This window comes from Ischnura elegans, chromosome 7 (genome assembly GCF_921293095.1).
Source record: "Ischnura elegans chromosome 7, ioIscEleg1.1, whole genome shotgun sequence".
In the NCBI taxonomy this organism is placed as follows: Eukaryota; Metazoa; Arthropoda; class Insecta; order Odonata; family Coenagrionidae; genus Ischnura; species Ischnura elegans.
This window is the reverse complement of record NC_060252.1, coordinates 86,050,407-86,073,691: the sequence shown is the minus strand read 5'-3', so window position 1 is coordinate 86,073,691 and position 23,285 is coordinate 86,050,407. Positions and strand designations below refer to the sequence as shown.

The window sequence follows — 23,285 nt, the reverse complement described above, 5'->3', positions numbered from 1 at the left end:
AATAATTTTCGGCAGCCATCTCTTTGCCTAAAATAATAATAATGGTTGCCAAGAACTGATGCCCTTTTTCGCTTGAATTAGGGGGAGGGGGGATCCGGCCACCCCAAAGCGACCCACCAATAAAGAAATACAATGCATTCCACCGCATCCCCATAAATTGAAACCCCTTCCAATTTTTTTGCCTTAAACTTTCATGCAAGTGTGTCTAGTCTCACAATAGGGTAGTTTCCTTCATCAAAGAAAACGAAAGGCATTGATTGCGATTCATTACCCACCATTAGTGTATTCATAATATACAAATTATTTGGTTTTAGAAATACCGGTTTAGACGAATGGTAATGGTCAATTTTATCCTCATTTGAAAAACGCCAGATTGCCGCCCATGCGATGCCACTCCACGTGACGTCAAACGGACCTAGTTTCTATACGAGTAGATAGGAGTTTTACATCGTCTGAGGTTACCAATGCATGCATGAGGCACAGAGCTAAGGGAAACATGTCTTAATAATCACCTATTATAACTGGCTAAGGTCGGAAAGTTTTCTTCGTTTGATAAGGTATTAATAATCCTTATTTAAGCCAAGCGCTACCAGCTAGCATGGTACTCTGCTACCTGCTAGCATCCTGCGTCGTATTAGCGCTCAGAGCCTCGCCCCAAGGTCACCTCAGTTGCGGCAGCGGGAACCAGGGGCCGTATTCTGTATTTCGTCGGTGCCGCACCGGTCGGTTTCCCTTTCAAGCCCACCGACTGGACATCAAACCGTACCGACAACGGATTCCGCACCGACGACGACACTTTCAGCGATTCTGTAAGGTCGTCGGTTTCAAACCAGTCGGTACGGTTCCCCTTCCTTCCCAAACAGGGAAAATCCGAATATATCCGAAGTTTCACGTGTCTCCACCAATGAAAGAAGGGTAAAAACAAGTGAAGACTCATTGGCACAGTTTGTTGTCATCATTCTCAATCTTTTTATTTGCGGAAATTACGACTTATTGCTAGATTAAGATAAACGATATTGGATAAGTTGTTAACAATGCTTATATAATGTGTGGTAGTAATGCTGTACCTACAGAATCGAAGGAAACAATATTACAACATCACAATAAAGTTTGTATGTGATGGAGATTGTTGTTGCTGGAATGAATTATTGAAACTATCCTTGAGATCGTAGTTTCTTTTTTTAAATATTGGTTCCGTATAATGCTATTTATTCATGATTTGGTAATATAGTTGTCATTAAGTAAGTTCCGTATAAATGTTATCAACGGAAGATTATGCCATTGGCACCGTAGCAGACGAAAATAGCATACCATGGAACGTGAACGTAGGATTCAAATGCAAATGTAATATTAGAGGAACAAGTTAGGAAATTGTTATAAAAATATGGAGCTGGGTGCAATTAAAAGAAGTGTAATGACGAGGAAGTAAATAAATTGTGATTGGGTGAAATACATATGTATAAGTTGCGCATTCCAAGTGAGAGAAAATGACAATATTGCGGTAAACCTCATACATATTAACAAATATCTTCTTTTATCGTCAAGGGAATCAATGGCTGACGATGAAATTAAATATAGTTGCCCGTTAAAAATGAAAGAAACTGATACCGTTGTGGCAAACTTCATACTTAAATAAAAAGATCTTATTTCTATGCCGAGAGAAACGCCAAATGATGATTGAGTGAAATAATAGTTGCCTATTCATAGTGAGATAAAGTGATAACATTGCGGCAAAACTCATATTTAATCAAAAATATCTTTTTTATGTCAAAGGAGCAAGTAAATGATGATAGAGAGAAATAAAGCCTATTACAAGCGAGTGAAAGTGCGGTAACATAAATGAGAGAGTCATTATATGTTAGCAAACCTCATTTTTATTAACCATTATCTTATATTTCTGTCAAGGTAATTAATATAGATGATGACACAGTGAATTATAGAGGCGTATTCGAAGGGGCAGAAAAAGATAACATTGGAGAAAACCTCATTATTTACTCGGTGATGAGGTAAAAACAAAATAAAACGAACAATGCGCACCGGGGAATTCATGAAACCCACTAGTCGGTGGCCGTACGGACACCTCTTTGCTGTCGGTACGGCTACCGACGATCTCCCGTCCTCTCGTCGGTGCCGCACCGACCGGGTTCGTACAGAATCACACGACTTCTTACCGGGAGTCGGTGTGACGTCGCACCCGACGAATCGGTGCCGCACCGATCGGTTTGGAGTTACAGAATACGGCCCCAGAACGACGTCACACGGACTTTTTCCCGGCATTCATACTTACCCGTCGCGTTTTCGCGCGCTTGAAAATTTTCACTTTTCATTTAATTGCGAAAAATAGATATCGTCATTTAAAAATCTAAAAGCGTGAAATACGTACTCCAGGAGTAATAATCTTTCGATTGAGGCAATAAAAATATAATAGGAAACCACCCTATAGTCATTTGTAAATCCCCTTCTCTCCCTTGTCCCCTTCTCATTAACCTCGTTACCACCTGACTTTTATCTGCCTGCCCCCACCCCACCTCCCCAAGCTTTTATACTTTTTGTTTTGAACCTCCAATCCAACCAACAATGCTCAATGCTCCTCCTCATTTAGTTCCCCCTCCCCCCTCCTTCCCTCACACTATTGTTGGATAAATAAGGCTGGATGTTGTATGCTATTCTCAGTTAGTCTTGATAATGACGGTGTAAACGTCGAAACTAGTAGACTCCAAAAATATAAGGTTGTGGAATAGTACTGTGTTTTTATTTCACCATGAAAATTTGTAAATGTATTTAAGCCGAGAAGGCATCGAGCAAAGCCTTTATAATGGCACGCAAAAATAGTATAACGTAATTGGGAAACCGTCAAATGCGTGAAAAAAAATTAAGCAAAAGTGTTTCATATATCAGTGAGCTAGGAATTATTGGACAGCGATTAATCCGATGGTTACAGAGGCGGAAGAGCAAACAAAGGTATCTGTACGTACTACCCCTTCTTGGAGCCACAAAATGTATTTAAAAAACACTAATTCGATTTTTAAATTGACTTAATCCCATTAAATCTCCATATTTCTACGTTCATTTATGGTTATTATGCTTATTTGATGTAAATAAAATTTCATTCTGCGATCGTAAACAAAATGTGAGAGCATTTTTACGGCTAACAGACGCATAAATCGCACTTGCAACTTTGTAGTAACCAAACGGATTTGGATATCCGTATTTCCTTTCATTATGTTTTAGCTAATATGATCCTGATAATAATGGACTTTCTCATTAATCATAGATAAGACTTTCCGTGTTATCACTCTCGTCAGTATTTCTGACGTGTTGCCGTGGTTCTATTGAGAAATTATTATTGTTCGTTCTCTCTGTCATCAAGGCTGCGAGTGACTCTTCGTGATGGCTAGACCACTAAAATATAAATCATTACCAATACAATGATTCCTTACTTCATTCACAAGGCTTTTTCGGACAAAGCTGCAAAAATAGGTAGCATTGACATTTCACGAGGTTGCTTTTGCTTTTGATATCGGAAATGTCATTTTATGTTGATTTTTCTCTTTTTTTTCCTTGGTCGTTATCTGATAAACTGTCCAACGCATGATTTTGCTCTGTGAAAGAGCGCGTTTGTATATAGGTCACTAAATTCTCCTTCAATTTTCTGATAAAAAGTAACACTTCAAACAAATGAATAATTCGATCAGTCATTTCCCCTCGCGGCCATTATAGACACCCAGGAAATTATGAAATTCATATATATAATATATAACTTTATTCCATTAACATTCAAATATATTACATTAGGACATACTTAAATAACTATGGAATATATAGGTACCCCTTATTGTATAGTTTTGGGGCTACCATCTTAAATTTTTTACATAGGTCTGGTGCTAGCACACATGAGAAGTAAAATTTCTTTGCATTCAGTTTTTTTGTTCTCTTGCCGATTGCATTCATTATTACAATATGGTATTTCAAATATTTGCACAAGGATAACTATTTTTCTTATATAAACGCATAATTAAATACATAGAATATACAGTATACCTTTTATTGTAAACTTTTTAAGCCACCTTTCTTAGTAGAAACTCTATTATTATCTGTCTCTGTCACTGTCACAGAAATTATATCTGTCTATTCTTGAAGATAGTTTTTGACGTCTAGGTATATAAATAGGAACGTGGTTTGTGGCGCCGAAGAGGAGCGTGGTAGCCTAGTAAAAAGAGTGCTTGGATGCTTGCCTACGAGTCCTGGGTTCCACTCCTTGGTGAAGCCTTAGCACACACAGAACAAAAATAATCGAAGATGGCATAGAGAAGGAACTCTAGTCACCCCTACTCTGAATGTCATAAATTCATATGCGTGTGACCTAGTCCAGGGTGAACTCTACCATCACCTATCCAAACAAACCGTAGAGTTAAATCACTGAATGGTTGAAATAGAGAACGCAGAATTATACTGTTGAATAAGCATTTTCCTCTCATAGTTCATAGAATCAGCTTCAGCGGTAATTGCGCGATGCTTCCATTTTAAATCACTAGAACGATCAAGCGTAGATAAATCTCAAGCTAGTATCTTAACTTTCCCGCTCCAAAATTTCGTAACTAAGATATCTCTGTTTTAGCACTTTGTGAAATAATATGTTCCGTAAATAGAGCGCCTCAAGCTTCACACATAATTACTCTGTTTTGTCCCTCATCGTATTCGTGAGCATTAGAGTCCTTAGCATAACGTTCGAATACTTGAAGTCATAAGCTGATAAGCCACTCGTAAATGGCCCTAGCGACACATATATTAAGGTTACTGAAGTTTCCGTCTTATTCATTAACCTACGGTTTTAAACTCTGGGGCGTCATTTTAAGGGTATAAATTTCCCTTTATTTTTCACCCTGGAATTATTCCGCCATAGTATTGACCAGTCAGATAGTAATCAAATATTTGGAGTACTACCAAGTTCTTTATTTCTACCCACCATATCCCTCAAATTAGAGTTCGTAATTTTTTATTAATGGTACATTTATAACGAGAAGAGAAAATAATTTATGCATGGAAGCTGTAAATATCTGCCATTAAAAATTTTTAGAAGATATTAATCAGTATTTGGCGCTACATGGTGCATTAGTACATTCAGTATAACTTTCAGGGACTTTATCTAATCAATCTCCTTCCCCTCTCCTAAAAGAAAACAATTTCAAAGACTTTCAAAAGTTTATTAATGTTTCATTCATATCGAGAAAAGAGAGTAATTTAGGTATGGAAGATGTAAATATCAGTAATTAAAAAAAATTAAGAAGAGGTTTATTTCAAGTTGGCACTAAATGGTGAATTTGTACATTTAGGATAATTGCCAAGGACCCTATCTTATCAGCCTTCTTCCCCTCACTTTTAAGAAAAAAAATTTGGCAGTGCGATTAGCAACAACGTTTACCAAACTTAAAGAGCGAAATCGTTCTGAAGGGCATGGCGATAGGGCATGGAGATTGACTTGTTTGGGCTCACGTGATTCCGAAAATTTCAATCACCCATAACCGGTAGGAAACATCTTATCACTGGCTCCGACCCTGTGAGGGAAGCGTCCCCCACAATATTTGATATGTAGAAAAATTCCGCCAGAAAATGTATTCATTAATTTGAGTAATCGCGGTTATTATTAATTAGCTTGATTGTGTTTTCAAGCACCATCTTCTTAGGGCGCTATTTTACACGGAAATCGTATGATTCTCACAATCAATCGGTCAAAACAGTATTTCAGCTTCACAACGTTGAAACAGTTTGTTTTGTGTCATTCAACACCCTAAAAGTATCCTTTAAATCGAATGCTAAAATAACATCCGAATAAAAAAGTTAAACCTTATATTGTTTTTTCTCCTGATATCGTATAAAATGTAGTCAACAATTCTTTAAAATCACAATACTGATGATTTATTTATATTTTAATTTCTGGGGGAGGGCCCTCGGACCCTTTCCACTGGGAGTTATTCCATATCCCTCACATTTCCCGGAAGCCTGTCCTCCACAAAGTTTTACTGCAATCGACGCCAATGCATCTTATCATCAAAAGTCAAGAATCCGAAGATTTGTTCTGCGCAGCTCGCCATTCCGCAATCCTATCAGCTAATCTTTCCATAGTTATGTAATTATTTTCATTGACATTCTTAATCACCTGTCTCAAGTAACTTATTCTGGGCTTACCTTTTACCTTTTTCCCATCCACTTGCTCTTTCCCACTGCCATAACTATTTTTTTATCAACAGCTTTTTTCTGTTTTATTTTTCATGTACCTAATTCGCTTTTTTGCGAGCCAATTATTGTAAATAGTAATTTTGCTCCAAGTGCGATGCCCAAAGCATAAAGCATCTATTAAAAGATACATTTTCCGGTTTGACTCGGTCGAATTCGGTTCGATATTTACTATAATGAAAGTCCTTGTCTATTTCCACACTTAATTATTTCTGCGATTTGCTGGCGACAAAGCAGTCATAGCCGAGACAGAGAAGGATTTAAAGAAGACGTTGACAAAGATGGAAAGGACAATGGCCAGATATCAGCTGAAAATCAACAAAAAGAAGACTAAGATATTATTTTGCAGCAAAAGAGATGAGGCTAAAACAAATATCAACCTAGGAAAGCATAAACTTGAAGAGGTGAACGAGTTTTCTTACCTGGGAAGCCGAATTAACAGCGATGGACGGAGAAAGAAAGAAATACACAGTAGAATAGCGCAGGCGAAGAGGGCTTTCTACAAAAAGAAGAATCTTCTTACAGCTGAAAATACCAGCATAGAAGTAAGGAAACAATCCATCAGATGCTACATATGGAGTATGTTTCTCTATGGAAGCGAGGCTTGGACGTTGACAGCAGCAGAGAAGTCAAAAGTGGAAGCATTCGAAATGTGGTGTTACCGAAGAATGATGAAGATAAAATGGATTGACCGTGTGAGTAACGAGGAAGTGCTAAGAAGAGTGGGAGAAAAGAGAAACCTCCTAAAAACCTTATGCAGAAGAAGGGACAACTTAGTTGGCCACATTTTGAGGCACGATGGTCTGATGAAGACAATCGTTGAAGGACTAGTGGAAGGGAAAAAGGGCAAGGGACGGCCCCGAATGAGTTATATAGGACAGGTTATAAAGGATGTAAAAGAGAAGAAATATGTAGCTATGAAAAGATATGCGGATAGGAGAGAGAAATGGAGAGCTGCGTCAAACCAATCTTAGGATTGTTGACTGATGATGATGAATTATTTCAACAGACCCAGGTTTCGGCACATAATGCCGTTTACAATTTTTTTTCTATTCTATTCGTCGATTCACCAGGTCATCATGTCGAATGATATGCACAATCATGTTATCCCGTCTTCTTCTTAGAGAAGAAAGATTTCGTGCTTTCCCGGCGAATGGACTTAGTGAAGAGTTCTCGGGATCGCCACCGGGTCAGGAATTGCATAACTGCCTAAACTCCATAACGGGCAATTATGGAGTTCCTGACCGGTGCTGATACCGAGAACTCTTCACTTCTTAGAGTTTTTGGAAGGCTTCTCTTTGCTCCCACTCTTCTAAAATATATAATTATATTTTCCTCGTGGCCTAGGACGACACTGCGAATCTTAGTTAATCACCTATTCATTCATCCAATTGGATGGGATGTATAGGTTGTATATATACATGCAGTGGCGTAACCAGGAATATGCTTTGGGGGATGTAACGGTCTGGGGGGCGTCTCCCCCCCTAACCCCACTAGAGAACGGGGTGTCCGGGGGTAAATCACCGGTTAGTATACAGTGACTCGTCTCATTGCCTTGGTATCAATAAATCGTTTTCAACTTTAAGCAGATGCAGTTATTTTACGTCAAAACTAGACTGTAGTTTTAAATTTTTTTTTTCATTTCACCGAGACTCTAGGGGGGGGGGGGAATCTATCCCCCCCCCCATAGTTACGCTACTGTATACATGATTTGCCATGAGAAATATTACATGAATTGGTTGGCCAATAACGGACATGGAGAGGATTCTCAGATTCAAAACAGGTTCTTGATGCGGGCAAGATTGCGTTTGGGAAAAAAAGCAAAAGGTGATAAAGAGATAAAAAGCGTGATGCCGGTGTGAACTGACGCCAGATAGAGCCGGTCGGCCGATCAGATTAACCGTTCGTCGACGAACTTCGCATCGCGGCGCCATCGTCAGAGCCATTTCAACTTCCAGCCATGTAAGTGTGCGACTCTAAATACTCCCATTACTATTGCTTACTTTCACTATGAGAAAGTAATCCTATTGTTCCTTGACCCTTTCCTCGCCTGAGGCACTCTTTCTAAAGAAAGTGATATGGATGAAAACTTCTCGGGTAAGGCTTTTTAAGGCTGTTTGGGTCTTAAACAGCCTTACTTCGTGGCAAACCCGAGAAAATTTCATCAATATTATTCGCCGGAAAAGCTTACGATCTTTTAGGAGAGTGATAAGAATCTTCCACTGAAGGGTATATTGCTATATTTTATGGAGCCGCGTGATAGGAAGCATAACTACAGATATAAGATTATATTGTCCAAAGACTTTTATAGTCTCAGTTTTCGGATAACTATGCCATTATTAACATTATTTGTCGACTCTTGGGTCAATTAATAAAACTCTGTGCACCGTATAAAATTTTGTCTGCGTTTTGTATGGTACGCTGTATCACTAGATAAACCTTACATAACTCTCCGCCAACTCCAAAAATAAAAATGTATATTCATCACTTGAAAAGAAGGTTTTATCGATTTTTTTTTCAACTGCTTAAAAGTCCTTCGTGGTATTTCTTTATTAAATTTTCTAGGGCTTCGAGATAGATCTTACAGGTTTAGTGTTATTTTGGCTCGTCAGGAGTTACAACATTTCATCCTCAAATGACGAGTAACTTCTGAACTATAGTACGCTACCGAATGATAACAGGAACCGCGGTTTTTTAGAGATAACAAGTATATTTTTACAGTTGCTCCTAAAAGAAATTCGTGATTGCCTCAGTCTTATCGTCATTGATTAGCTAACCTCGCAAAATGTAGTTGTAATTGCCTTAATCCATGACCAATTGACCAATGCATCACCATCCAAGATTCACTCTCATCATTAAAAATGTGTATTCTAAAGGAGACTAATGACTTGCTTAATAGAATGACTGCGTTTGATAAATCATCGTTACGATATTTCCGTTGATGGAAAGCTATTTTCAATTCAATGAACAAATGATGATCGTTGCAGATTGAATAAGACCACACCAATATTCTGTTAAGGAAGGAGTAAGGAAGTGGTAAGGAATGGGATACACGAGAAGGAGTCTCGGCCATTTCATGATATATTCCGAAAGAGTTATTGGAAATCCTAAGCTTGTGGTTTGCTTTACGATCTTACACTGTGCCAGCATAACAAACGAAATTTTTTTTATCTTAAATGTTACTTTTTTACGTGGGGTGATGATATTTTACACACTTTCCGCTTTGGTTGAAAGCTGTAAATCCTTTAAAAAGTATTTTCTAAAACTGATGAAAGGCTAGCTTTTTAAGCTTGAAATTTTTTAATGTTTATTTTAATTGTTTTATTTTCCATAATTTGTGAATTCAAGACTGCTACCGTGACTGCAGTAGCTCGTTTAATTTTAATGCCATGTATATATTTGATGCTGCTGGTAACCAATTACCGGTTTTTTGATCTTGGAGACCGCTTAAAGTTTCAGGTACATTGTTTATTTGAATAATTTTACTTCTTAAACAAGGATTAAATAAATTTTAAAGCATCATTGAAATTGATAACACCATAATGAGGGTTAAATCATAAGAAATGTTGGTATTTATAGCATTTTTAATAACTTCAACCTATTAAATACAAGGAGTTATGTTTTCCACGGGGCTTCCCACATCCCTAAAGGGCACTGAGAAAAAAAGGACCCAAACCGCCTCTCTGGCTGGCTCTGCTTTTAAGTGCACTAAAAGGATTTTATTGTGAACGGGATATGGAGGAAATCGTCCTACGGAATAATTTCCCAACTTTTATTCAATGATTCTAAGTTATAGATACCTTTCTAAAATCAAAAATTTGTAAAACTAAATTGCACATTTCTCTCCTTTCATAAGATCAAGACGTATTCACGCAGTTGCCAAACAGAGGTAAAAGACGAATAAAAAGCTGATGATGAAAGTGACGGAAAAATACAATTTATTTGTTGTTAAACCAATGACTGGGAGATTTTCTACCTTGAGATAATTCGATTGAGAGTAGATATGATACACATGTTGCGGGAAATTAGGCAATAACTCCATTTGTATATCTGTAACCAAACGTCAGATTTGATTGAGTGAGCAGATTACTTACATCAGTCAACAATACGAAGAGTTATTTGCACTTACAAAATCAAATTTCATAGTTGCAATAGATTATCACGAATACCTAATAAAAAACCATACTAGAGCTTCATCTCTATTGTCCATGCCAATTTTTGGCTTTTACAGAGTATTGTTTTTGCATCCGGATTAGAAAATGGATAACTTTATGAAAAAATATTCCATGAGTAGTCTCGTCTGAACCGCTATATTTTCATGAATTTCGCGTAAATAAAAATCATACGTCATTGTGAAACCTGCCTGTGCATACCATGGCATCCGCAGTAAAATTTCTATTAACGTTGTTTCGCCCGGCAGTTCGTTTTTTATTCCATCTGACTGCTTACCCACATCTAGTACGTCTCAAAGTGGCTTTGTAAATAATATTAATTACTATTTGAACGTAAAGAATCTAAACCAACTCTCAGCAATGTATGGTATTTTTTCGTATCCTCACGTTATGCAACCCCTTTAACATTGACCTCAGCTTCGCAAATCTCGATCTACGTCACTGATTCCGTCACGTCTCTTGTTTCCCAATGCAATTCAGGTTTCCTCTCAAGGTTGCGCCTCTCCTTGGCCTCCTCCTGTTGGCCACCTTCCCGGGCACGATGGCTGACGACACGCTCAGCACCGAGACCAGGTGAGTGAACTTCCCTCCCCAGTCCCCAAACGCGAATATCGTATTTATATTCACGCTAACGGTTGTTTCCCGCGGTTCACTGACTCTCACTACGTCCACAGGGTTTTGTGTGTGCGAAATCGGTGAAAACAAAAAATGCTGGCTATGCCTATTGATATAAGATGAGCACCAGAGAAGTAAATTCAATTCGATGCATTTACATATTAATAATAAGATTAGCAATTTTTAAATTACTAAACAGTTAATTACATTTAATAAATTAAAACGTGCGAAAACGGTGAAAACTGTGATGAACAGTGAATCAACCATGATACTCAGCTGGATTAATGATTTAAGTGATTATTGAAAATTGACGGAGGCCATAGATCCATGGAGGCCAATATTCTATTAAAGACGGGGTGAGGAACATATTAAAAATAATAAAAAACGTCTTTTTGGGCGAGATTGGGACTAGAAAGTCACATGTTCCATCTAAGCCCTATGGTCGTAGGGAAGTGGTCCATTTCAAATGATATTGATAATGAAATGGCTATTTTGGAATTTTCATGAAAAACAGATTTTTTTAATTTGTAAAATTCATACGAAATTTTATCCTCGTTTGACCAGTTTTTATTTTTATCCCCGTTTGGCCAGGCCTAAATATTTGCATAAGTTCATCGCGAATTTCTTGAAAAACATCATTTTGTTCCTTGCGCCCTAAACAATTTAATGCAATACATATTTTTAATTTCATGCTCTAAGTTTTTTATCTATATCGCTGTAATAGTTGCAAATAGAAAAAAGGAGAGTCGGTTAAGAAAAAGAGAAGAGCAACTATCTGATTCTGAGTAATGTGTATTGCATACCTTAATTTATGTCGTCAAATGGGGCATGGGGAACTTCCAACCCTAAATAAAACATGGCCTAACATAAGTAGGGGACTAAAAAAACTGGAAAAATGCGAAAATAATGAGCGAAATGACCTCGGCCGCTGATAAATGTGTACGAAAATGTCCACAATTTATTTATTTATTGCCACACCTCCGGAAAGAGCGCTACTTGGCGATTAAATCGGGTTTTGACAATTAAACGTACACGAACATTCATTGTTCCAGTGTCAAGCGAATAATCTATTGCCGTAAAAGATCGGTCAAGCGGGAAGTATGCCTTCTCCTAATGAGCTAAATACGAATGCGTCTTCCTTATCATCGATTTTCAGGGAGCTGACCTATCAGATTCAAACGACCTGGGACGACAGACCAGTGGACCACGAACCCGTGATCATCACGTTGGCCGGCAAAGGAAGCGAAGGCGTCGAGATCAAGGTGGACGCCCCATTCTTCGGAGTGCCGGGAAACCCAGGAGGAGAGCCCGGGAAGCCATTCGACAAACTGTGGGAACACGAAGGTGCGTGGGAGCCGTTTTCAAAATGCAAACAAATTGGCTGGATAAGACTCAACAATGGAAAGAGGAGTGCATGGTGTTCTTGTAAATAAGAGGTCTCATTTCATTATGAGATCTATGCCATTTTTGTTATTCTTCCCATTCTAACTATACATATTGATAGCATTAGTAGCCTTTTTTTACTACGAACTTTAGTTCCGAACTGGAATTTGATGGAATTTCCAAATATGGGTAAAATTATATGTGAATACACCACCTACCTTTATTTGCAATGTCTATACAGCGTAAAGAAAAATTATGTCACGAAATTTTAATCTTAGATAGCTGATGCCAATAGGAACCAAAATTACTAGTAATAATATTTAGGTCGAAAACTCATAATTTTTAAACCACAGAAACTTTGAGGCAAGCGCTCCGATTGGCCGCGAGTTTGCCTTGTTGCCGGATGCCATGGATACAGTGGCGTAACTATGGGGGGTGATAAGGGGATGTATCCCCCCCAAAACTTCACAGAAATCAAAAAATTATTTAAAAATCTTGTCTGAACTTGATACATTGTACATAATAACTGCCTCTGCTTAAAGTTAAATCACAAGTGCCAAAATGGTGTAAAAGCATTTTTGGGTATGTTATTTTTCAAAAATTTTCCTCAACTCCCCGTTTCCTAAGGGAGCCCCCACTAATCCCCCTCATCCCCCCCCCGCATGGCATATCTCTAGTTACGCCACTGCATGGATACATCGCAATCACGGACAGGCAAAGCGTTCGAAGTCACAAGTTGTGTAGAGCATTCGGCAATAAGCCAAACCCGCGGTTTATCGGAGCGCTTGCCTCAAAGTTTCTGTGGTTTAAAAATTGTGAGTTTTCGACCTAAACATTATTACTAGTAATTTTGGTTCCTATTGGCATCAGCTATCTATGATTAAAATTTCGTGACATAATTTTTGTCAGCCCTGTATAGATATTGCAAATAAAGGTCAAAGTTTCTGTAGTTTAAAAATGGTCCGTTTTCGACCAAAAAAACATCAGCAAATTTCCTACTGACATCAGCTATCTATGATTAAAATTTCGTGACACAATTTTTCTCCACACTGTAGTGACGCTTCTAGTAAAAATCCTCCAGCAATCTATCTTCGTCGTGATATTGACTCTGACTTGCCCTTCTAAATTCTTGAGCAGTGCTGCCGTTATTTCGTTCATCCCTGCTTACTTTCACTTATTGAAACTTGATGCGAGAAACTCAAACTCATTGATGTTGATGGATCTGGTTCATCCCTTCCCATTTTTCCTCATTCCAAATAAGGTCATATCCATGTTATAAGCTTTTATCCACTGTTACCATATCTGCCATAAGGTCCATATCCATATCAAATAAAAGGAAAGCAACATAATGCAGTAATCGCAGAACTACATATCGATGGCTAAGTTCTAACAACACGTATCTCAAAAATAGCAAATTTTCAGGAGAGCAAAAAAATGATCGATTTATTTCACTTGTACACTGAAATTAAAAACCAAAAGTTCATAATACTGAAAAAGAGGTATTTATTTGCAAACAAAGAGTTGTTTTTTGCTTGTATTTTATTTTTTAAATGTTGTTTCACTTTGTTTAAGACACCTGTCTCAAACCGGCCGAATTTGAGATACGTGTTGTTAGAACTTAGCCAGTGGCGCCGACTCCATGGGGCCTGAGGGAGCCCGAGCCCCCCCAAAAATCGTTACAGATGTGAGGAAAAAATGTGTCAGGCTTGTCGATTTTCCCCGGAGTGTCCAGATATCGAGATTTGAGTGATCAGGGTTGTAATGTTGATCATATGACTCTTCTAAAATGCTTAAAAAACTTAAAATTCACTACTTATAAAATTTACCGGGGCAAGTTCCCCGGTTATGGCCCCCCCAATATTTTTTTTAAGTCGGCACCCCTGAACTTAGCCATCGATATGTTTCATTCCACGCTTATAAAACACTCGGTGAGGATAGAACCGTGAGAAGTGGGAAATTTGGAACGTGGTATTCATGGTCACATGGCAGGATTTTTGGGTAAATAACAAAGCGGGTGATGATGGAATACGTATATAACAGCAAACAATGGAAAAAAAAAGCTTTCCGTATACTGCACACGGGATCAGCTTATACCCCGCAACATTGATCATTGTGTGTGTCCTTATCTTCGTATACCAAAAACGTCGTGTGAGCGCATACCCCAGCAAAAAGGTTGCACCGAGAACTGCGTGTGTCCTGAACAGGCGAGTGCAGTGTCCTTTGAGTTAAGTTTTCCCTTTGAGCGTGCCAAGAGGTGTGCCTAGCCTGCAGGATGTTCTATCCTAGGAGTTGTATGTGACGTAAGAAATGGTAATAAGAAAGCGACGCAAAGGACGCGTCGGAAACAACTAAAAGCAGCACTACGGGGTTTGGGAGCATGAGATGCACCTACGTACTTACTTTGGTTGCAATCCGTGCCGCCATATCGAAATGTATAGCTGACAGAAACAGACATCCTCTTTTACATGTATACTAGCAGGCCACCGGCGTTGCTCGGGAAGGATAGCACCCAGAATAGTGGGAAACTTGGAACTTGGATTTCATGCTCATAAAGGATTTTTATGATATCTTTTTGATCGTGTAGAGAGGTGTGCATACCCGCCAGGATGTCTATCCGTAAAATATGTATGACGTGACGTAACAAACTATGAGAAATGTCCTGGAACACGCGTCGGACGATACCGAAAGTAGCAATACGAAGTTTTGGAGTATGAGATGCATTTATGTACTAACTTAGGTTGCAATCCGTGCAGCCGTATGGAAACGCATAGCGGACAGACAAAAAGACATCCACCTTTATACATAAAGAAATTACCACATCGGTCATGTGGTTCTTATCCATACCAAAGAAAAGGAAAACAACATAAAGAAGTTATGACAGAACTATATATCTTTGATTCTACGCTTATTAAATATTATCAATACGCTGGAAAAAGTATTCAAAGAATACAAAGCCTTGAGGGTCTAGCGCTGCAGCTGGGTTTTAACCAAAAGGGTTCCTGGTGTTATGCCTCGCTACTGTGAACGTCACCCGCCCTTTTCGGAGGGTGCCCGCCCCGTTTGATACCCCGCTTGATGAAATTACGAGGCTCATTTTATTGTACTCGATGTTTTCAGGGAAGAGTTAGTTGGTAGGGTTCCCCACTTCCGTTCCTGCAGTGTTTATACGTGATTCCATCATTTATACTACATCCAACCCTTTCGAGCTATCTGGCACGGGTGATCTTACAGGGAGTAATCGACAATTAATCCCGCGAGTGCTGCTCAAACTGGTCATAGAAACGCGCAAGCTTTTCCACCGCGACTAGGTTGTAGCCCAAGGGAAAGGAGACGAAACTTAAAGACTACATAAATATTTATAACTGGATTCTATAATTAATTTCCTGAAACAAAGCATTAAACAGAGGAAAAACTACGAATTTTCGCCTAACCTTATGTTGCTTCTAATTGTAAGTAGCATCAAAAATTTACACATTTTCAGATCCATTCAGGAAAGATTTAAACTGCGTGTTCTTTTGTGCTTTAGAGTTAAATGGTGAAATACGAATCTGCCACAATAATTACGATTTAGCAGACAATTTTCACTATTTTAAAACACAGAAGTCTTGAAATTTTATTTATCCCCGGAGCAGCTCTGGCTTAGAAAGGGTTAAAAGCTTATTTTTCCTAACCTCCAAAATTTAGCACTATTTAGCGTTACGGTGTCAATCTGAAACCTCGCCGATCTCATTTCTATACCAACTGGGAAATTTTAGACGGTACTCCGCATAGAAGTTGAGCACTGATTTACATTACATAACAGTATATTTCGTGGGAGTTCAAAACTTGACACCGCATCCATCAGTTTCAGGGGGGGAGGTATTTTATCCCCCCTACTCCTCAGACCCCCCTCCCGTAGGACTCGCTGCGGCCTTGGGCGACAGTTTTATCAAAACAAGAAGATAAAATACCAAAGGCGGACTTGAAGGCTTCGAGCACTGGGCCAGCGGCATTACTTGTTTCGCTCGTGATCACTTGTAGTGCCATCTGTTGGAAATCACAGGGCTCAATTGGAGAATATTCCAACACAACAGATGTCCACTAAGTCTTTCGGCTCAACGTAAAAATAACTACTAAGCCCGAGAGCGTCGCTTTCACCAGCTACATGTCCAAGAAACAGACAAATAATGCAGAAAATCTTCATCTAGGTGGAATGTGATGCTTATCCACGTTTAAGCGCAATCCGAATGAAATTGAAGACCTGAGTTCAAGAACCAGAAGATATCCAGTTTTTGCAAAAATGAGATTTATTCAAACATATGAATCCCCTCCTCCCCTTTTCCAGCTGATATTGTTTTTTTCAACCATAATTTACAAATAAATACGACATTGTTTTCCGGCAGACATAGTTGAAAACCACTGTTTTTCTCATTTTTCTCTAAACATCACCTTCGGTTATTCTTTAATTCCTGCACTAATGCCTTCAAATTTGAAATAATAATGAGCATTTCCATGAAAATGTCAACTTTTTCTCACAAATTAAAATTTAGGCTGGAAATATTTTATCTATATAAATCAACAGCCAATTGATTGAATTTCAAGAAATCGATGTTTAAAATATTATTCACAGCTTTGCTTAAAGTTTTCAAACTATACATCGATTCACAGAGCTTTGAAGATGTTTAAAATCATTACACTTAGGAGGTTGACCTCGCAGTAATTCCGTCACATGTTAATTATGGGCTTGTTTAGAAGATATTTCGATAATTAATTTTGTTTATGTACATGAAAATCACCTTCATAAATGTTTTTTGATCATGCACAGTTAAAATTTTTACTATTTTTTTGTATTTTACGATTCAATCTAAATAATCTATTGCATAGTTTTCTCTAAAGGTAATTCCGTCACAAATGGAATTGCCCTAATAATACCATAATCAGTGGTCAACAATCGTAAGGTTGGTTTGACGTAGCTATTCACTCAAGTCTCCTATCAGCCAATCTTTTCCACATAGGTGTTCCGTCTTCCATTTCAAATCATTCATTGCCTATACCGTATATTTTATCTTAAGTTATCTTTTTCCCTTCTTTCCTTCCACTTGTCCAACGACGTTTGTTCAGCGAGCTATCAAGCCTCAAGATTAAGTTGTTCCGTCCTATAATTTTCCATGAGGTTCCACTCCTACTCTTCCAAGGACATCCTCATAACTCTCTCGGTGCATCAACTTCATTTCCATAATTCTGCTGTAGGAATAGTTTTATACTGTTTAAAATGATGAATTATTAAAAATTTTCACCATTTTTGGTATCGATTTTAGTGGGGTTTAAAACAGAAATAGACCTGTTTTTTCCGTTTCTCGATCCATCGCTTTCCTATTGAGCATTTCGCGGCAAAAAATCAACGAACGGTTAACGCATCGCAGATAAGTTGATGTCGCAATGAACCCATGCCAAGCTCTTCATCGCATCTCCGCTACTTATATACCTTCCGCATCGTTCTCACGTGGTTCTTTGATGTTTACACTCTTGTGGGTGATTTTCTTCCCTCAATAAGCGGTTCTCTCTGAACCAGTCAATGAACCTTAACCCTAATGGCCGCCAAGCAGTGGCGGATACAGATGGGGGGCGCAGGGGGCGCGCGCCCCCCCCTTGCGGGTCCGCCTGTATTGCCGAACATTGCAAAACCACAATTGTAACTTTTTATATCATAAGATGGCATTGTGTTTTACATGTTTATAATCACTTTAAATAAAATTTTCATATACTTTGCCTGTGACTTGATCATCTTTTATTACGATAAAAGTAAAGACAACTCAAGATATGTTGCGCCCCCCCCTTGAGTTTTTTCTGTATCCGCCCCTGCCGTCAAGGTGGCCTCACTCGGCGGCAGCCGAAACCAGAATGACGTCGTATAGGCTTTTCCCAGCATTCATACTTAGCCGTCGCGTTTTCGCGCGCTTGAAATTTTTCACTTTTCATTTAATCGCGTAAAATAGATATCGTCATTTAAAAGTCTAAAAGCGTGAAATACCTACTACAGGAGTAATAATCTTTCGATTTAGGCAATGAAAAAATAGGAAACTACTCTATTATAAGGAAACGTCATGAAGTTGCAAAGAGTTTCTTTTCATTGAGTCAAGGCGTCCCAGCTGTGAATGCGAGAATTGCTCTAATGACTTTTCAAATGTATCATGTCATCCTAGAGTACGGAAAATTGGTCCAGTTGTCGGAGAAGATATTTCTCGGATCCATCCCAAGATCTCCTGCGATAGATGTGTTGTGCATACAAGCGATCGTTATCTTGCCGGTTGCTATCAATAAGGCACGCGCTAGCACAGCTGTCAATCATTGGGATTAACTCCCACTGCTAATCAAAGTGAATCACAGACAGTGCATCGAAGAAATGTATCAGTGGGACCGAATTACGAAAGAGAATAATGGGCGACGTAGGACAAAAGTTAATGACGTATGAAAGGGCTGAGCAATATCTCGTTCACAGCGATAGAGAAGGAGTATGTCGAACGATCTTGACGAGGGCTTTTTATACAGGATGGAGAAAAATTATGCCATGAAATTTTAAGCTCGGATAGCTAATGCCATCAGGAACCAAACATCACTGTTAATGTTTGGGTCGAAAACGCACCATTTTTAAACTAAAGAGACTTTGAGCCTAGCGCTCCCATTATCCGCGAGTTTGCCCTGTTGCCGGATGCTCTGGACAACTATAATGACCTGAAATGCTTTGGCTGCCGAAAATCGCGATGTAACCGAGGCATCTGGCAACTAGGAAAACATGCGGCCAATTAGTGGGCTTGGATCAAAGTTTCTGTAGTTAAAAAATGGCACGTTGTCGACCGAAACAGCATCAATTACTTTGGTTCCTAAAGGCATCAGCTGTCAAGGATTAAAACCAGTGGCGGCTCGTGAGTCAAATGTTCTGGGGGGCACACTTCACCAGGGGGTCAAAATATTTTAATATTTTGTGTATTTAAGTGAGTTTTTAATTTGTGATCTAGGCATAAAATTTGTTTAATTTAAAATAATATAATTTAAATATTTATAATAATAAAATTTTAACCAAAACAAGGTATTCTGCGACTCTGCAGCACCAAGTATACGCCAGATTATAATGCCGCCACCCGTAGCGGCGATGTCATCTCACTAGATACTTCGCTCTGCGCATGTTCGGACGGCGTCCCAAGACTTCCGTAAGGCACAAGCTTAGACGCGTCATAGCACCAGCAGTCCCCACCGCTACCACTCTTCATATAACTGCATGGTGATGGATTGGGATGTTCTGGCCAGCGCCCCACGGCTACAAATGCGAACTTCTCGCGCTATTTTTGCGTGATTTTCCTACATTTTCGATGTATGCAATTGAAAAAAAAACAGTCTGGTTAATTAGATGTATTATTATAATCGAATGGGTGTTCATTTTTTTCTTTTTCAAATCTTTGGAGGGGCGGCGTCCGAGAATCCTTATGAGCAAGCCGCCACTGGTTAAAACTTCGTGACAATTTTTCTGCACCCTGTATTTTTTTGACACTTCCGCGCACGTAAAGTTCCTGTAGGAATAGAAGAAATAAAAACTTAGCTATTTCCACTTGGTAATTTATTGTGACCGACCATGGTTTCGTTACAGCGTAACATTATCAAGGTGTAATGACCATCATGCTCCTGATACTAAATGCCATAGGGTATAGCAATTTTTGTCCGGGATATGCCAAAGAATTTCATCTCGAAAATCTCTCAGCAACAATTGTTTTAATTTCACGCGATATTGCCCCTTTTTTCACGAAATTTTGGTTCTTACTGGCATGAGTTATCCAGGGAATTTCGTGTCACAAGTTTTCTCCACCCAGTATTTGACGCTCTAAATCAAAAGATCTGTGCAACAAATATAACATGCTACAAATAACATGGCGCATATGAGAAGTACAACAAAAACCAAAAGCGGATTTGGGGGTCATTATCTCACCCCAAATTGTATCGAAAAATTTTTATTTTCATGACTTATATAGTTTTTGTGTCTTTAAATGTCTGAAATTGTTCGATCTCATCTATTGTTAAGAATCAAAATGAAATTTTAGACACAAAAATGCATTTTAAAAATGGGTATCTTAAAAAATTTACACGGGAGAATGCCCCTCTCTCTTGGGGTTATTCCATAGTCCCCAGACCCAGGTCATAACCCCCCGCCCCCCAAATTCGACGCTGAATCCACAGCTGCAAGAAACTCTGAAAATTCTGTAACGATGTGATGATACTACTTCCTATCAGCCTTTGAAATCTGCTCAAGTTTTATTTGGCAATCTCTCACATTCCCCTTATTCCCCTGACTTGTTACCTCTGTACAATAGGAAAGTTCCAAGGGTGAGGATTTATCACAAGGAGATATGAGGATTGATTGCTTGAGCTATTAAAAAGAGATGTCTTTCAGAGCGACTTAAAGAACATCACCTAAAAACCACACTATGTTTCAGACATAAGTGAATGATAAAACAAGGATATATTTTGCCAAACGGATAAGTATACGAACTTTTTTACAATGAAGGACTTTTTTAATTTTTTTTAAATATTAAGGACAATTTAAACATTAGAGGACTCTCATAAAGATGGGGCTTGGCAGAGATCAGGACCCAAGGGACCTGAAGGTTACAACACACAGGGGCCGGGACATGGTAACTTAACTGATATGCCCACGCACCCGGGGAGGAGAGAGGATGGGAAGGAAAAAGGAAAGAGGCGCCGCCGCAATAGGAGCCTGACGATGCCTCTGGGATAGGGATAGGGTTAGAAGGGAGGGATGGGGAAATACCCCCACCATTATAGAAACGATCAGGGCCCACTTAGTAGCGAAACCTGGCATCACCCATTGATGTGCCAACAATTTTGGTCGATTTTCCTATTAATAAGAAAAATCCATCGATCAATCATCGTGGGGCTCGGCAGACAAATATCTCCTTTTCTTTTTTTTGTTAACGGCTGGTTTTGTTAACACCCTTACACAGCTATGTGCCTATTATGGCAGCTTGCAAGGTAGTACTTAGATGTAGTTATACATATGTAGTAATATACAATGATGAACCTTTATTTTGTTTCCAGTTGTGGAAGTGTTCTTTGCTGATGGTGATCCAGTTCAGCCAAAATATTTAGAGGTGGAACTCAGCCCGTAAGTTCCCAGGTCACTACATAGTTGATTTTATGGCAGAAAACTCTAAATAATTCCTGAAAATATGGGAAATTATTTTCTTGGCATGACTAATTAGGACCCATTTAAAAATCAACTCACTGAACAGTAATCTATTATTTTTCTTAATGTTTGTCCTCACCATTTGTCTATGATTTACAAGGAAGGTGAAAGTATATTTGTCAAAGAATGATAGGAATTGATAATGTACAATACAGACACTACTATATTTCAATGGAGCATACCTAAGCACTTTTAAAGGTAAACTCAAGCTGTGAGATGTGAATGAGATCATTTTTTATCTAGAGAAGTTTCAAAAGTTTTGTTTGTCAGAAAATTCATTTTAACAATATAATCTACAGATTTTTATTCAGTCCTTGAAGGGAATAGATATATTTTTGTGAAAAATGAACTTAATTTAAGTATAATTGTTAACATCTTTATGCCAGGTGGGGACAGCACTTAGTTCTTCTCCTGGATGGAGCCAAAAATGCTATAAAGACCTTACTACCCATTGCATACACAGCAGAGATAAATGGGAATCGATGGACAGGTCGAGCGATCATTCCATTAGCTTATTTCCCACCTAAAGTCACTCGATTCAATGCGTATGCAATCCATGATGTACTGGGTGAGGAAGGAGATCCTAGAAGATATGAAGCCCTCTTCCCAGTTCCCCAAGGAAAGTACCTATCTGCTGACTAGTGAGTATCATTAATAATACATAAATACTAACTCTTCTACCTTTATTTCTGATTACTAGTGGTGAAATTTCAGTAGAATCTGAGAAACTTCAATTACCCAAGCAAGGGTATACCCTGGATCAAAACTGGGGGAGGGGGGGCAAGGCATGGTTGTTCAAGTTGTAGGTAAGATTTAAGCATGGAATAAGTGAATGAAATCAACATTTTAAGGAAACTGTAACAGCTCTTTATTAGTTTTTCAAATTATTTGCGTGAAAAAGTATTACATATTTTCCTTAAATACATTTGCAATTTTTGCTTCTAGGAGGGGCAGCTGCCCCCTCCTGCCCCTCGCTGGTTACGCCCATGTACCCAAGATTACAACAGTACAAAATTCGCTTTGTACATGACCTTAAACATCCATGCAAACATTAATAACGCTACTGGTTTGAATGCATTTTGTATCATTGACGGGCAACATGTAGACAGGTGTTTTGAGGGCTTCAGCAACCCCCTTTCCCTCTAAATTTTTTCTAGCGGCCAGTAGCAAATTCAGGATAGGGATAAGGGGGAGGGCTAAATGGGGGATAACCTCCCAGCAGTAGAGGGGGGTCTGAAAAAAATTACCATTTTATCTCGTGTAAATTGGATACCCAAGGGAGGATGGTTATAGCCCCTCAGAGCCCCTTTCTGGATCTGCCCCTGGTTTTTAACATACCAAAAGCGTGTAAAAAAGGGCCCTAAGTTTAGAGCTAATATGTATTTTAATTCCATAAATGTAGGTAAATATATCGGAAAATATGATATACTTTTGTACAAAGTGTCAACCTCCAAAGATATTAACTTTATTTAGTGTGTGCTTCAACCCAATGGAGGCCCTTAAGGGTATTATTATAGGCTAATAGGCCCTTTAGACCCCCCCATAGATATGCCACTGCTAGCAGCAACTACCCTCAATACATCCCCTGAGGAGACCAGTAGCCCAGGGACATCCTATGACACTCCATTTTTCAATATACTAGATAGATA

At 38.8% G+C, this 23,285-nt stretch overlaps 1 protein-coding gene across 3 annotated transcripts in view; it reads left to right on the top strand.

Annotated features, from left to right (window-relative positions):
• LOC124162420 overlaps positions 1–23,285 on the top strand; it is a 36,608-nt gene that overhangs the window by 1,101 nt on the left and 12,222 nt on the right. For 2 of the 3 annotated variants that reach the window (XM_046538955.1, XM_046538953.1), the window contains exons 2-5: positions 10,887–10,979; positions 12,178–12,365; positions 21,489–21,555; positions 22,023–22,277. In XM_046538955.1, the coding sequence (XP_046394911.1) occupies positions 10,948–10,979; positions 12,178–12,365; positions 21,489–21,555; positions 22,023–22,277 (542 nt within the window). In that variant the 5' untranslated portion in view covers positions 10,887–10,947. Of the gene's footprint in view, positions 1–8,093; positions 8,197–10,886; positions 10,980–12,177; positions 12,366–21,488; positions 21,556–22,022; positions 22,278–23,285 lie in introns of those variants that run through there. The other variant, XM_046538954.1, reaches the window with a different exon arrangement.